Source organism: Cryptomeria japonica, chromosome 9 (assembly GCF_030272615.1).
Source record: "Cryptomeria japonica chromosome 9, Sugi_1.0, whole genome shotgun sequence".
Taxonomy (NCBI): Eukaryota; Viridiplantae; Streptophyta; class Pinopsida; order Cupressales; family Cupressaceae; genus Cryptomeria; species Cryptomeria japonica.
Genome location: NC_081413.1, coordinates 569,203,227 through 569,218,883, shown reverse-complemented (window position 1 = coordinate 569,218,883; position 15,657 = coordinate 569,203,227). Strand labels below are relative to the sequence as shown.

The window sequence follows — 15,657 nt, the reverse complement described above, 5'->3', positions numbered from 1 at the left end:
TTCCTTTAAGCAAGTTGAAAATATTATGACATGGAGTAAGGCTATACAAAATGAGTATGGTTCCCTTTACAAAAATGGCACTTGTAAACCTATTGATTGTAGGTGGGTATTTAAAACAAGTGTAAAGCATATGGCTCACTTGACAAACATAAAACAAGGTTTGTCAAAGGGGTATGCTCAAAAGAGCCCACTAATTATGAAGAAACTTTTGCACCTGTAGCAAAGTGGACTACCATCCATGCTTTGTTGACTCCTTGAACATATAATGGATGGAAATTTCATCAATGGATATGAAAACTACATTGTTAAATGGTGATCTCAAAGAAATAGCTTGTCTCTACTAAAAAGATATCTAATCAGTAATAATAATAATAATAATAATAATAAAACATGCATGTAAACTTATAAAATCATCGTATGGTTTAAAACGAGGCCCCTAAACCTTGTACAAAAACACACCAAGTGCCTCTTGAAATCAAATTTTGAACTTAATGATACAACTCTTTTTTCAAAAAAAAGGTTAATAACATAGTTGTATGCACAATTGTTTATGTGGGGTATATATTTCTAACTAGTAATAATGAAAAGTATATTACAACTGCAAAATAATAATAGATGCAAGGGTTTGAAATGACTGATTTGGGATACCTTCATCATAATTTGGATATTGAGGTGCCAAAACTAACTACTATTTTACCAGTTGGCTTTCCTTTATAAATCTAAGTATATCTTCATCATCTAACCAAAAAAAAATTGAAATTTGACATGATTGAATGCAAACCACTTAGTACTCCTGCGGAACAAAGTGTGAAACTACCATTAGATGATTTTGCAACATTTGTTGATGCAACAAAACACAACTACTTGTTGGAAGATTAACTTACACGACTGGACATTTCTTTTGTTGCTAGAATCCTCTCAATTCATGCAACAACCTAGAGAAAATCATATGTTAGCAAAGGTAATAATTTTTCAATATCAAAACTATAGATTCAAATACTCCAATCAACAAGTTGATTATTCAAATTCCGATTAAGCAGATGACTTGGCAAATGGAAAATCTACTTTTAGGTTTCCTAACGCATTCAAGGTATATCGTCATTTATTGAAAATCCAAGACATAGTGCCAGCTTTGTCCTCTAAAAATGTAAAGGATATGGCAGCTTCTAAGGCAGGTTGAAAAACATTATTATGCCTCATAAGAATTATTGATAAATTGCAAAAAAGGTTAAGTTTCATTAGTAACTCTCTTGGTTGACAATCAAAATAGCCAAAATTTAATCTTTCACAATCAAACCAAACACATCAATAGAAAGTTGCATTTAATTCAACATCATTTGGCGACGTACAACTCAAATATTGTCCAACTGCAGAACAGCCAAAAGATGTTCTTACTAATGCATTTGGAGACTGCAGAACAGCCAAAAGATGTTTTTACTAATGCATTTGGAGAAGATAAGTTAGTTATAAAGAACGCTTGGGTTAGCCATAACCCCTTCAAATTAAAATGGGGAATGTAAATGTTAATCTTTACAAATTAACACGTCAAGATTCAGTGGTCTTCCTCTTTAATCACTAAAGCAATTAAACTGTTCTTCACTGCCTATAAATAAGAAACATAATTTTGTATTTTTTTAACAACAATAATTACATCATTCTGTCCTGACAATCCTTACAACACCCCAGCACCATAGCCAACTTGAAACCAAATAATTCGCTTGTTCGGCTGCCAAAATGTGAATATGATTTTGATAATAAGTTTAGATCAGCAAAACTCCCGACAAATATCATCTACCTTGATCTCATTTACATATGCCATACAGCAACGAATTCGCACTGAACTCGATGTTCAGGGAGTCGGACAATGCAACACTATGGGGAGTTGCATCTATGAGGATTGAATAGCTTATTTCCCTGAAGTTCTGGAGCTACCTAATGTGCAAAATATGCATATACTAATTTTATATAAAGTAGCAGCCAAAATATTAGTTTACGTGAGATCCTACCAAAGTCTGATGCAAGGAAATCACATTTTATTATAGTTATCTGGTTATGTATAACAGAGAGCATATCAAATCTTAATTGGCAATTCAGTGGCACAAAGAGAACAAGATAGCAAGGCAAAACTCTGGAAAGTTAACCTACAAAGACCCCAAACTCGAATTTCAGTTTGGAGCTCTCAAATGTCAAAATATGAACATTTATACTATTTATAACTGAAATTATGATATGAACAATAGTCCAAACTTGTAGCCGGAATTAAGATATGAATCCACAAACTAAGCCAGGGAAAGGAAATTAAAGATGTAATGGCCCGAATATAATGCTGGAATTTAACAGAAAAAACTAGTAACTGTAGGATGTCACAAAACACATCGACAAAGTCCCAATGTGTGCAGTCTCTGAACTACCTAATTCAACATCCAAGATATGTAAATGTATACACATTTATAAATACAATATATTTACAAAAAAATGACGAAACGGAATCAACAATTGTCAAGATTTATGGCTTACTATAAGGCAATGAATGACAGTTCAAACTTTGTAACCAGATTGATGGTTCCAGGGCACAAAGAGAGCCAAAATAAAGGTTTCTTTATCTGCTCTCTCCAGCGACAAGATCAAATCATCCCCATACTGAATACAATGCTGAAATTAAACAGAAACACCAGTAAAGGTAGAATATGATGTCACAAGCCACATATAGACAAAATCCCCATGCATGCAGTTTCCGAATTACTCCACTCCACATCCAAAATACATATTTACAAGAGCGCTCTAAGAGATCTGTTCCCAGTTGTGTTCATAGACCTTTTGCTGAACACTCTAGCACAGTTCCATTCAAAGTTCAGATACCTTCTGCCAAAAGATATAGCCTGTAGAAGCACTATAAGTTAGGCTCATCTTCGTAAGGTCTAACAAACTTTGTGAATTCTTGTTGGATCATCTCCCCCCCATGCATGGGATCAAAACCACATTTGTAAAAGCTGCATTAATAACACATTGAAGTCAGTCATTTGTAATCTACTGCACTATATGTGGGACAAGAAGAATCTAAGCAAACTTAAAAAGGGTTTTCTATTGCAGATGATCATATCAGCATACCTTCCATCTGTACCTACAATTAAGACAGTATTCCTCTGAGCCCCAAATGCAACAATTGCCTGCATTTCCTCTGGCAAGTGGAATTGAGCAAATGACCATTCCGAACTGAAGTAACTGGGAAGAACACCTAGGTTTGGTGCAACCAATGGGACAAGAATTAGCACATTTCAGAGCTTTTGAAAAAATCTGATAATAATTGTGTAAGTACAAAATACAACAACAAAGTTTAAGAAAACTTTTCAACAAATCATATAATTATAATAGGTAAAGAAAACCTCATTTTACCTTTCATAAAAGAGAGACTTGAACTGGGGTTAGATGCAAGAATAGCAGCAGAATCTGCATCTGACACACCACTGTTATTGCCATCACCAACATCATCCTTTGGGGATTGGTTAGATGCCAAACTAGCAACATCTACATTGTTGTCTTGGGGCATAAATGCTCGGAGCCCAAACACATGTACTGTCCCTTTGTCACTTGAAAGTGCAAGCCACTGAGCATTAGAAGAAAATGCCAGACTATATATTTGCGCTCTATCTGCTCCCCGTCTCAACTGCAGAAACTTCCAGTCAAATGCTACTACTGGCATAAACCAAAAAATGAAGACACAAATGCTGCAGATCTTTCTTAAGAGAATTATCACATTCATAATTGATTGTGCATTAAAACATCAGTCCAAACATCCATTTCACATCCCAGAAGTCAATTTCAATTGAAGCGTAATGTACACTTAGAGCATAACCATGATAGAAGAAGCCATATTAAAAATAGATAATTACGCCCCTAGTACAATAAGAAAGCCTTAACATGTGTAGACCAAATTCATGGCTAAATAAGCCAACAAAATTAAAAGAAATTGGTGGAGGCACTCCTTGGGAGAAAACTTTGCAGTTTTAAAAGAGTAACTTAATGCAACAGAAGCAAGCAGCCTATTCATCGAAAGGTCTAGCCAATATATGAAGGTCAAAGCCACATGTATGGACTTTTTCCTTCAACTAATTTAAGGTCACAACCTATATTTTTAATGCTGCTGCTGCAGCAATTCCCATTTGAAAAGAGCAGCCTTCTTTCCAACTGCTTTCTGCTCCAAATGCTCCATAATAACTCTGCAATGAATTTTCTCCATGTAGAGTTTTTTTCACTTATCAAAAACAACACATGGAGAAAATCCCATTAGCGTACTTCTGTGCTAACTTCAATGCCAGATGCCATTGTTTTCTATCCATTATGAATTATCATCTTGCCACAATCAAAATATACTTCCTTACAGTTCACACTTATGTACCATCCTGCCCTCCTATATTTACTATTGCATTGCTGTTGAGCAATACATGACTAATTCATGACTTTTTGTGATGTTCCAGTATAATGCCAGTAACCATATACTTCTGCCAAAGAGCATCAAGACCAGTCATTGGAGCATGCAAAACCCATGAACTCAGCCCTCACTGCATCTTGCATGTCATGATCAGCAAAGAGTCTGCGAAGGGCTGCCTTGTACCCTTAAGCAACTTCTAAATCTCTACATGGAACAACTCTTGTGGCAACAAAAAGGAGCTGAGAACTATAATATTTGGGACTCAATGCAAAGACGAGAACATGCAATGGAGTGGTCATTTTGTTCCATCTCTCTACAATGACTCAGTTTAGTTCTTTGAAGAATTTTTCTTCAAGATCTTGCTCTTTTGCATTTATGATGACTTTCATCTTCTCAATCATTGAGTTGATGCTATCATAGACCTCACCCAAACAAGGCCTATCCATGTCAGTATAACAGATCATGCTCAATATGAGCTCAATGAAACTGAGATACTCAACATGATCCCACCAAACGTCATCTAGGATCATTTGCTTAACATTTGCTGCCCTTGTACTGCTAGATTGCGAGATGGACAGCTTTCATTATCTTTGATAACAAGAAACCCATAGACATGAGGGAAGAGCTCTACTATTTAGAACAAACCAAAATTGATTCCTAACCTTGAGGTTCAAGAAACTTAAGGCATGAATCTAACATCTTGCATCTGCATCGATACAGCAACCCGCATTAAACATAGGCAAACTACTCCTATCCTAGTGATGTGATGGCAATAACTTGCACTCACTATAAGTGAAGGACGTCTGCTGGAATTTTGTGGATTCTCAAGTAATTCCCTAAATTTGTCAGGCAAATGAATAAAAATTGTAAACTTAATCAACAAATATACTTCCAGTTCACACTTATGTACCATCCTGCCCTCCTATATTTACTATTGCATTGCTGTTGAGCGATACATGACTAATTCACGACTTTTTGTGATGTTCCAGTATAATGCCAGTAACCATATACTTCTGCCAAAGAGCATCGAGAGCAGTCATTGGAGCATGCAAAACCCATGAACTCGGCCCTCACTGCATCTTGCATGTCATGATCAGCAAAGGGTCTGCGAAGGGCTGCCTTGTACCCTTAAGCAACTTCTAAATCTCTACATGGAACAACTCTTGTGGCAACAAAAAGGAGCTGAGAACTATAATATTTGGGACTCAATGCAAAGACAAGAACATGCAATGGAGTGGTCATTTTGTTCCATCTCTCTACAATGACTCAGTTTAGTTCTTGAAGAATTTTTCTTCAAGATCTTGCTCTTTTGCATTTATGATGACTTTCATCTTCTCAATCATTGAGTTGATGCTATCATAGACCTCACCCAAACAAGGCCTATCCATGTCGGTATAACAGATCATGCTCAATATGAGCTCAATGAAACTGAGATACTCAACATGATCCCACCAAACGTCATCTAGGATCATTTGCTTAACATTTGCTGCCCTTGTACTGCTAGATTACGAGATGGACAGCTTTCATTATCTTTGATAACAAGAAATCCATAGACATGAGGGAAGAGCTCTACTATTTAGAACAAACCAAAATTGATTCCTAACCTTGAGGTTCAAGACACTTAAGGCATGAATCTAACATCTTGCATCTGCATCGATACAGCAACCCGCATTAAACATAGGCAAACTACTCCTATCCTAGTGATGTGATGGCAATAACTTGCACTCACTATAAGTGAAGGATGTCTGCTGGAATTTTGTGGATTCTCAAGTAATTCCCTAAATTTGTCAGGCAAATGAATAAAAATTGTAAACTTAATCAACAAATATACTTCCTTACAGTTCACACTTATGTACCATCCTGCCCTCCTATATTTACTATTGCATTGCTGTTGAGCGATACATGATTAATTCACGACTTTTTGTGATATTCCAGTATAATGCCAGTAACCATATACTTCTGCCAAAGAGCATCGAGAGCAGTCATTGGAGCATGCAAAACCCATGAACTCGGCCCTCACTGCATCTTGCATGTCATGATCAGCAAAGGGTCTGCGAAGGGCTGCCTGGTACCCTTAAGCAACTTCTAAATCTCTACATGGAACAACTCTTGTGGCAACAAAAAGGATCTGAGAACTATAATATTTGGGACTCAATGCAAAGACAACAACATGCAATGGAGTGGTCATTTTGTTCCATCTCTCTACAATGACTCAGTTTAGTTCTTTGAAGAATTTTTCTTCAAGATCTTGCTCTTTTGCATTTATGATGACTTTCATCTTCTCAATCATTGAGTTGATGCTATCATAGACCTCACCCAAACAAGGCCTATCCATGTCGGTATAACAGATCATGCTCAATATGAGCTCAATGAAACTGAGATACTCAACATGATTCCACCAAACGTAATCTAGGATCATTTGCTTAACATTTGCTGCCCTTGTACTGCTAGATTGCGAGATGGACAGCTTTCATTATCTTTGATAACAAGAAATCCATAGACACGAGGGAAGAGCTCTACTATTTAGAACAAACCAAAATTGATTCCTAACCTTGAGGTTCAAGACACTTAAGGCATGAATCTAACATCTTGCATCTGCATCGATACAGCAACCCGCATTAAACATAGGCAAACTACTCCTATCCTAGTGATGTGATGGCAATAACTTGCACTCACTATAAGTGAAGGATGTCTGCTGGAATTTTGTGGATTCTCAAGTAATTCCCTAAATTTGTCAGGCAAATGAATAAAAATTGTAAACTTAATCAACAAATATACTTCCTTACAGTTCACACTTATGTACCATCCTGCCCTCCTATATTTACTATTGCATTGCTGTTGAGCGATAAATGACTAATTCACAACTTTTTGTGATGTTCCAGTATAATGCCAGTAACCATATACTTCTGCCAAAGAGCATCAAGACCAGTCATTGGAGCATGCAAAACCCATGAACTCGGCCCTCACTGCATCTTGCATGTCATGATCAGCAAAGAGTCTGCGAAGGGCTGCCTTGTACCCTTAAGCAACTTCTAAATCTCTACGTGAAACAAATCTTGTGGCAACAAAAAGGAGCTGAGAACTATAATATTTGGGACTCAATGCAAAGACAAGAACATGCAATGGAGTGGTCATTTTGTTCCATCTCTCTACAATGACTCAGTTTAGTTCTTTGAAGAATTTTTCTTCAAGATCTTGCTCTTTTGCATTTATGATGACTTTCATCTTCTCAATCATTGAGTTGATGCTATCATAGACCTCACTCAAACAAGGCCTATCCATGTCGGTATAACAGATCATGCTCAATATGAGCTCAATGAAACTGAGATACTCAACATGATCCCACCAAACGTCATCTAGGATCATTTGCTTAACATTTGCTGCCCTTGTACTGCTAGATTGCGAGATCGACAGCTTTCATTATCTTTGATAACAAGAAATCCATAGACATGAGGGAAGAGCTCTACCATTTAGAACAAACCAAAATTGATTCCTAACCTTGAGGTTCAAGACACTTAAGGCATGAATCTAACATCTTGCATCTGCATCGATACAGCAACCCGCATTAAACATAGGCAAACTACTCCTATCTTAGTGATGTGATGGCAATAACTTGCACTCACTATAAGTGAAGGATGTCTGCTGGAATTTTGTTTACTCTCAAGTAATTCCCTAAATTTCTCAGGCAAATGAATAAAAATTGTAAACTTAATCAACAAATATCCCATGTTAAGTGCAGTTGCATTGCACACAATTCTATAAAGCTATTTTTTGTCTTCCTGTGTTACACAGATATAAAAGAAAGAAGTCTTTGACATTTCAAAACTTGCATATAGTTAATAAAAAAGTAAACTCTGCCTCATTGCAAAGCCACAACCACAATGTGTGTGCATACTCACAATGAACCCCCACGTTTGATCTGATTTTCATAAAATAATTTCACTTGAAAATTAATTCCCAAGATAAGTCCCATCTACAAAATTGAGGCACCTCAGCAATCTCCAGAGGTTGGTACAGTTACAATTCATGGTTGAAAATATTCAGCCTAGAAAACATGGATCTTTAAAAATAAGGTAGCATTACACCAAAAGGAAATCAAAACACTCAAATGTAATTCTACTTTTAATCCATTTCCATTACCCTAACCCATTCATCCTCAAATTGAAAGCAATCTAGCTTCAAGTGATCCTGACCTTCCCACCCCTGCCAACTAATCATGTACTACCATGTCCCTCTCCCAAATATAAATTATATCCCTTTCTAATCTCACTCCAAACTACCCATCCCACTAAATTATTGTGGCAATCGTATGCTAGCACCCATTCTAGCCTACATGCAAAATAAATAGATTGCTTGGAAAAACATGGAACAAGATGACAAATTAGGTTGCCTATTATATGGCAATAAAAATGATTGTCCTCCATAACTTCAGAGTTCAGACGTCAATATGGATAAGGATGTATATTATCTGCTATACGCTAAAATGGATTGGACTTCAAGATAATGCACGCTCTGCAGCTTCAATGTAAAAAAATACACTTAAAGAAGTTCAGTCAAGATCCACAATATTCCTTTATCTAGGATGTGCTACATTCACAAAAGGATCATTCCTATAGTAGTGCAAATCTTCTTTATTTTTCAAGTTCATATCTTACTCTCCGAGCCAAAAGGAATGGCTGTGCTCTTCGCTCTAGTTTCCATAGTCTAGAAACTAGCAAAGCTTCTTTCCATTGTGATTCTATCATTCTTGACACCTTAAACAATTAGTCTCGAAAATAAATTCCAATATCTCAATCCAAACTACTCATCCCAATAAACTTTTGTAGCAATTATATGCTAGGACCCATTATACCCTATATGCAAATAGACAGATTGCTTTGCATAGAGTGGAACAACATGACAGGCTAGGTTCCATGACAAGGATGCTTATTATATGCACCCGAAATGATTGTCCTCCATAATTCCAGACATCAGTAAATCAAATAGATAAGGATGACATTTGTAAGCTATAAGGAAAAATGATTTTGGACTCTAGATTTATGCAGAATTTGCAGCTTCAGCATAAAAATTTGCCCTTATGAAGCTCAGTCAAGCTCCACAACATTCCTTCATCTAGGATACTCTACATTTACAAAAGGATCATTTCTATATTAGTGCACATATTTTTGCTCAAGTCAATCAATGACTGTGCTCATGGCTTAAGGTTCCATAATCTGGCCACTATGGAAGCTTCTTTCCATTGTAATTCTTGACACCTGATATTAATCTCAAAAAAAATTCTATCCCTTTCAATATTTCACTCTAAACTTCTAATCCCGCTAAATTATTGGGAATTTGGGATAATTGTCCCACTCTAGCCTATATGCAAATAAAGATTAAACAGATTGTTTGCAAAAACACAGAACACGATAACAAGCTAGGTTTCATGATAACGATGCCTATTATTGGGCAACAAAAATGATTGTCATGCATAACTTCAGACATCAACGATCAAATAGATAAAGATGTATATTCAATAGTATGCTATAAGCCTAAATAATTTTGGACTTCACAGCTTCAACATAAAAATTTCCACTTGATGAAACTCAATCATCTAGGGATGCGCTACACTTACAAAAGGATCATGCTTATATTAGAACACATTTTTTGGCTCAAGTTGATATCTTCCTCTTCGAGCCAATGAAGTGGCTGTGCTCTTGGCTCTAGGTTATATTGAGTTTTTAAATCAGACGGGAACTTCTGCACAGGTTCAGTGTTAACATGTTGAAAGGGTGCATGCGTTTCAAGTTATTCTATTTTGCATTTCACTTTTAGAGATTAAAGTGAGTCTTTTACTTAATAAGTCTAATAAAGCGTAGATATGCATTAGTGATTTAGACGCATCTTCTTTTTTGTAAGTAAAGCCGATTTTAAAAAAATTAGATCTTTAGCTAAATTGGTATAAGGATAGGAGCAAGAGAGAAAGATTGTAACATACTGAATACAGTGAATTTTCTTGCAATTGTGAGTAACATTAGCTGTGAAGGCTACTTTGAAAGTTTTACAAAGGAACCAAAATTTATCTGAAGGCGTAATTATTTCTATAGGCTTCCACATTTTAAAGTTTCAATTATTCCGAGATTGAATCAATGTTTTCTAACATTAAAAAATTAGTCACCAAGGTTTGAAAATTTTCTTCATGGTATCAGAGCTAGAAAGGAAAGGATAAAATTACACAGCTTGGAGAAAAAAATCAAGGTTATTATTTAAAGAACTCGAAGGAGATTTTATTTTAAAACACAAATTTTATTTAATTAAATCGTGTGAGATTTTATGAGGGAGTCAATAGGATTTTCTTTTTGTGTAAAAATTGCAGTGGAAAAAAAGGTGAAAAATAGCAAGTTCTTTTGTTAAGGATTCACAGGTTTTTGTTTTTTGAAAAATCACAATCCGTTTTGAGCTGAATCATAGATGATCTTCATTAAGAAATTTGCAAAAGCGTTTTTACAGAAATCCCGCAAGATGTTTTAGTAAAATTTGCAAGATAGTTCAACTGGAAAAATCATGGCCATCAGTTGATGGCTGTTTTTTGCAAGGGCATCAACTAATTATTTTCTGAAACCAGCAAGGGTTTCCAGGTAGTTTAGCAATGCAGTTAGAGCTGACAGAACCTGTGACCAAGGTTTGAAGATTTTTCAAGCCATTTTTTAGAAGATTAAACCCACGGCTAGGTTTTTCTGGGGCAGCAAACTAGGGTTTAAAGCATTGTAACAAGTATTTTGAAAAAAAAAATTGAGCAATTTTTTAATTCCCAGATCTAAGAGTTTGACTGTGTAAAAAAAAAACTAATGAGATCAACTAGCCTTACGATCGAGGTTAAATAAGATACTGCATTGAATTTCCAGCACTGAGAAGTCAAACCATAAAGGATGTGGTGACTCCATCATTGTCATGTTCCCATTTTTCCACCCAAAATCTTACCTATTATTTAAAAATATAATTTTTAAAAACTGATATATATTATACAATATAAATATATAAATATTGTATTAAATAAAATTTATAAAAATATAAAATAATATAAAGGTTTCAAATTTAAAAAGTCGTGTCTTATTTTGAACCTTGGGTCCTATTTTCCAATCATGTATAAGAACGAATCTTGTATCATTTAGGAAGGTATGTGTATTGCAGCACTTTGCCAGGTTAGGACGAACATGCTACCTCTGTCTTGTTTGGTATGTGTTTCTACTTCTGTGGACTCCGTTAGTCATCTTTTATTAATCATCACTTTACTAACCTTGTTTGGATTGTTTTTCTGTCAGTTTGGATCACTATGGTTTTTAAAAAGTCTATTAGCTGGTTCAAAATTCTTTTTAGCTCCATTGATTCTAGGAATTCTAAACAGTTGTCTAATCTCTGGCAGCTCTTTTCTAATTAGATTTTATGGCCTTTACAGACTGCTAGAAACAAAGATATTTTCCAAAGAGAAAAAAGAGATCTTGCTGGCCTCCCTAGGGAAGCCTTTATTTGGTTTCTTCACAGGTAGGTTTGCCATATGATGCTGATCCTGATGAAATGAAGAAGTTTGCTGCTGTTTGTGGTCCATTACCTCTAAAGAATAACATAAAATCCACTTATTCTTGGGCTGCTGATCCTGAATTTAAAAAGGTTAAACACAATAATGAACAATATCCTATTCAAGAAAGGAATAATGACAATCAGAACTCAAGCTCCTCTGTTCCTGCTGCTTAAGGGGGTTCATGAGATGTGACAATGGGAATGGCAGAGCTATTGTCTTGAAGCAACAGGTCTAAGTTCAAATCACATTTATTTTACCAGTTCAAAAATTCTAAAAATTACCAAATAGGGTGATGCTTAAATAGCGCTACACAAAAATTGTCAAAGAGTGATGTTTGAGTAAAACTATAAAACGTGCAAAATTTCTAAACATTACCAAACTGGGTGATGTTTAAGTAGATCTATACAAAAGTGTTGGAATAGAATATGTAGGAAACAAACCTATTGTGCAAAAATTCAAATTATTGCCATAATGAAACAAGTAGGAAATGCAAATCTTGCACTGCTTCAAAAATTCTAAACATTGCCAAACTGGGTGATGTTTCTGTAGAACCGTGCAAACATGATGATATGGAATATATAAGAAACACACCTCTTGCAAATTCAGAAAATTCTATAAAAAATTAATAATTGCCGAACTGGGTGATGTTTAAGTATGCAAAAGAGCTAGAATGAAAAAGGCGCAAATACATCTCTTGTGAAATTCAGAAATTCTATCAATTTTCAAAAAGTGAGTGGTAGAGCTGTTCTCTTGCAGTAAGAGGTCCAAGTTCAAATCATATTCATTTTACCACTTCAAAAATTCTAAAAAATTGTCAATTGGGGTTTAATTTTAACTAGAGTTGTACAAAAATTGTCAAATTGATGTTTAAGCAGAGCCATGCAAAAGTACTGGAATGGAATAAATAGGAAATGCACCTATAGCAAGCTTAAAAAATTATCAAACTGGGTGATGTTTAAGTAGAGCTATGCAAAGGTGTCTGAATGGAACGTGTAGAAAATGAGCTTCTTGCAAACTTAAAAAATTCTAAAAATATTAATAATTGTTAAACTTCATGATGTTCAAGTAGAGCTATGAAAAGTGTTGCAATGGAATAAGTCAGAAACGTATCTCTTGCAAGCTTCAAAAGTTCTTAAAATTGCTAAACTTGGTGATGTTTAAGAGGCCCTCCGTAAAATTGATGGAATAAAATAAATAAGAAACCAAACTTTTATAAGCTTCAAAAAAATTAAATTTTTTTTGTCAGATCAGGTAATGTTTAAGTAGAATTATAAAAAATTACTTAAGAAATAAGTAGGAAACAAGCCTCTTGCAAGCTTCAATAATTCTAAAAATTGGCAAACAAGATGATCTTCTCAGTAGAGCTATGCTAAAATGTTAAAATGGAACAAGTAGGAAGCGCACCTATTACAAGCCTCAACAAAATTTAGAATTCCCAAACTGTGTGAAGCTTAAGTAAAGCTATGCAAAAGTGCTGGAATTAAATAAGTACTATTCGCACCTCTTGCAAGATTCAAATTTTTTTCAAAATTCCCAAACTAGGTAATGTTTAAGCATAACTATAAAAAATGCAGGAACAAAAGAATTGGGAAACGCACCTCTTGCAAACGGGTGCCATCCAGAGTGTTAAAAATCCTGACGAGAGTACCCTTGTTGCTGGAAGTGGCCAAGCGGAGCCCGTCAGGGGAAAGAGCGAGGCAGGCGAGGTGGGAGTCATGGGCAGAAATGAACAGTGCCTTCCGAACCCCAAGAGGCAAGTGTTCGAGGCGCACCTGCCCGCGGTGGAGGCCCGGGCAAGCGAGCACAGTATTGGGGGAGGAAGTGGAGATAGCGAGGAGGCCCTTTGCGTTGGGCATCGTATCGATTTGAAGAACGAGCGTCAAATCGGCCAAGTTGTAGACATAAATCTTGTGCTCAAGAGCCACCGCGATCTTGTCGCGACGGAGACGCACGGCCCTAACCTGCGCCCTAAAGGAGAGCTCGCCGATGCAGCGCCCCTGGTGGTCGTCCCATATCATTACCTTGTTCGACGGGTAGCGCGGGAACGAACCCCCGCCCACGATGGCCAAGATGTTGCAGCGGAAGAGCATCTCAACGATTCCTATGCCGCCCCCATTGCTGAACTCCCGCCGAAAGGTCTCCTTGAAGGGCTCACAGCTGTAGACTCGGAATCCTCCATCTGTGCCGCAAGCCACGCACCCGTAATCCTGATTGAATCCCACAAACAACACTTTTCGGCTGCTGCCCTTTGTTTCCGTCGTCATTGGCTTTGGAGGTTGAGAAGATGCGTGAACCCTGTTAGTGTTCTTACTTACCACAGCCATGGTGGATTAAAACCCATGAGCCAATGCCCTATTATTTAAACAATGGAGGCCCTGTAACCCACAGGAGGACCAATAGTTGCTCCGTGAATTTGGTTTGTATGCAGTGCAAAATTTGTACAGTCTAACCTCTACATTTACCCTTTGTTCTTGACCTAGGTCTTCCTTAATGCAAATTCTGCCTAAAAGTGAGGAAATTATTGTGGTTTAAAATAATGTAGATTGTTTATTAGTAAGAATTTTATTTTATTTTTTAATGGAATTCAAGATTTGCAGGCACCGTAGTCTAGTAAGGGTACAAAGCACACCAATCTAGCAAGGGCTTTCATAAATTAGTTTTGCCACTCAATATGGGGTATGATAGTCTAGTAAGGGTACGAAGCATGCCAATCTAGCAAGGGCCTTCACAAATTAGTTTCGCCACTCAATACAGGGGCACGAGCCTATAGGTTGAAACCTCTTTGCCCTAGCAAGAGCCTTCACAAAGTAGTTTTTACCATCTGATACGAGGGCACGAGCCTATAGGATGAAATGCCTTCACAAAGTAGTTTTTACTTTCTAATATGGGGCCACGAGCCTATAGGATGAAATCTCTTCGATTGAGAGCCAAGGACTAAGGGGTATCCATTTGCCAAATTCGCTCGGGGCACAATTTCAGCCTCATCCCTTATGATATCGAAGCCTTGTACTTAGTAAGACTTGATCCTCGATGGGCTCGTTTGAAGCCATTAAACTTCACCAATAGACCAGGGACCCATCATTAGTAAGAAATTTGAATCTAATTAGGTGGGGTTTTGACTCAATTAGTTGAGAGCATCTTGTTGTGAGCAAGTGATCATGAGGTCTAATTCTTTTGTTTGAGCGGTAATGAAGGGTACGTCACATTAGCATCATTTGTCACATTAAAAAGTTTGTTCGATGCACAACAAGTTATATGGGAGCTAAGTTGATTCGTGTGTTATAAGAAAAAAGAACTTAGTACGATTCCATTCTTTTGATTATTTTGTCTTGAGTCAAATTATAGGTATGAAACTGACTCCAAAACTTTCAATTCCACATTTAAATTTGATTTGGAGCCTGCTACCTTCCTACTACAAGTATCTACTAGTTGTGGGGTCCAATAATTGTGAGTGTATTGAGACATCATTTTAATAGACATGTGTATTTTAATTCTATAGGACTATTGGGTGTCACTTCAAAGTTCTTAATGTTGACTGCATTAATAGCTTCCTATCTATAATTAATTGATGTAATGGATAAGTCATAACTCATTATTAATTATTGTACTTTCTAACCAATCAAAAATGAATGTTTCTTTATTAATATCAAAATGTATTCTTCTCAATGTA

The 15,657-nt window shown here is 36.4% G+C and overlaps 1 protein-coding gene across 1 annotated transcript; it reads right to left on the bottom strand.

Annotated features, from left to right (window-relative positions):
- Positions 1-2,381: 2,381 nt before the first annotated feature.
- On the bottom strand, positions 2,382-14,482 carry LOC131051264 (autophagy-related protein 18a). Its single transcript, XM_057985698.2, has 4 exons — positions 13,586-14,482; positions 3,394-3,664; positions 3,109-3,235; positions 2,382-2,990 (listed from the first exon to the last, which is right to left on the bottom strand). The coding sequence occupies exons 1-4, from the start codon at positions 14,309-14,311 to the stop codon at positions 2,891-2,893; spliced, it is 1,224 nt and encodes a 407-aa protein (XP_057841681.2). The 5' UTR covers positions 14,312-14,482; the 3' UTR covers positions 2,382-2,890.
- Positions 14,483-15,657: the final 1,175 nt, after the last annotated feature.

Excerpts from the sequence above, each read along its gene's own strand:
- LOC131051264 (XM_057985698.2), bottom strand. The coding sequence starts at position 14,311 with ATGGCTGTGGTAAGTAAGAACACTAACAGGGTTCACGCATCTTCTCAA. Across the intron at positions 3,665-13,585 it reads ATGGCACCCGTTTGCAAGAG|TTGAGACGGGGAGCAGATAG; the intron begins GTGCGTTTCCCA and ends AAGTTTCTGCAG. Across the intron at positions 3,236-3,393 it reads AAGTCTCTCTTTTATGAAAG|GTGTTCTTCCCAGTTACTTC; the intron begins GTAAAATGAGGT and ends CACCAAACCTAG.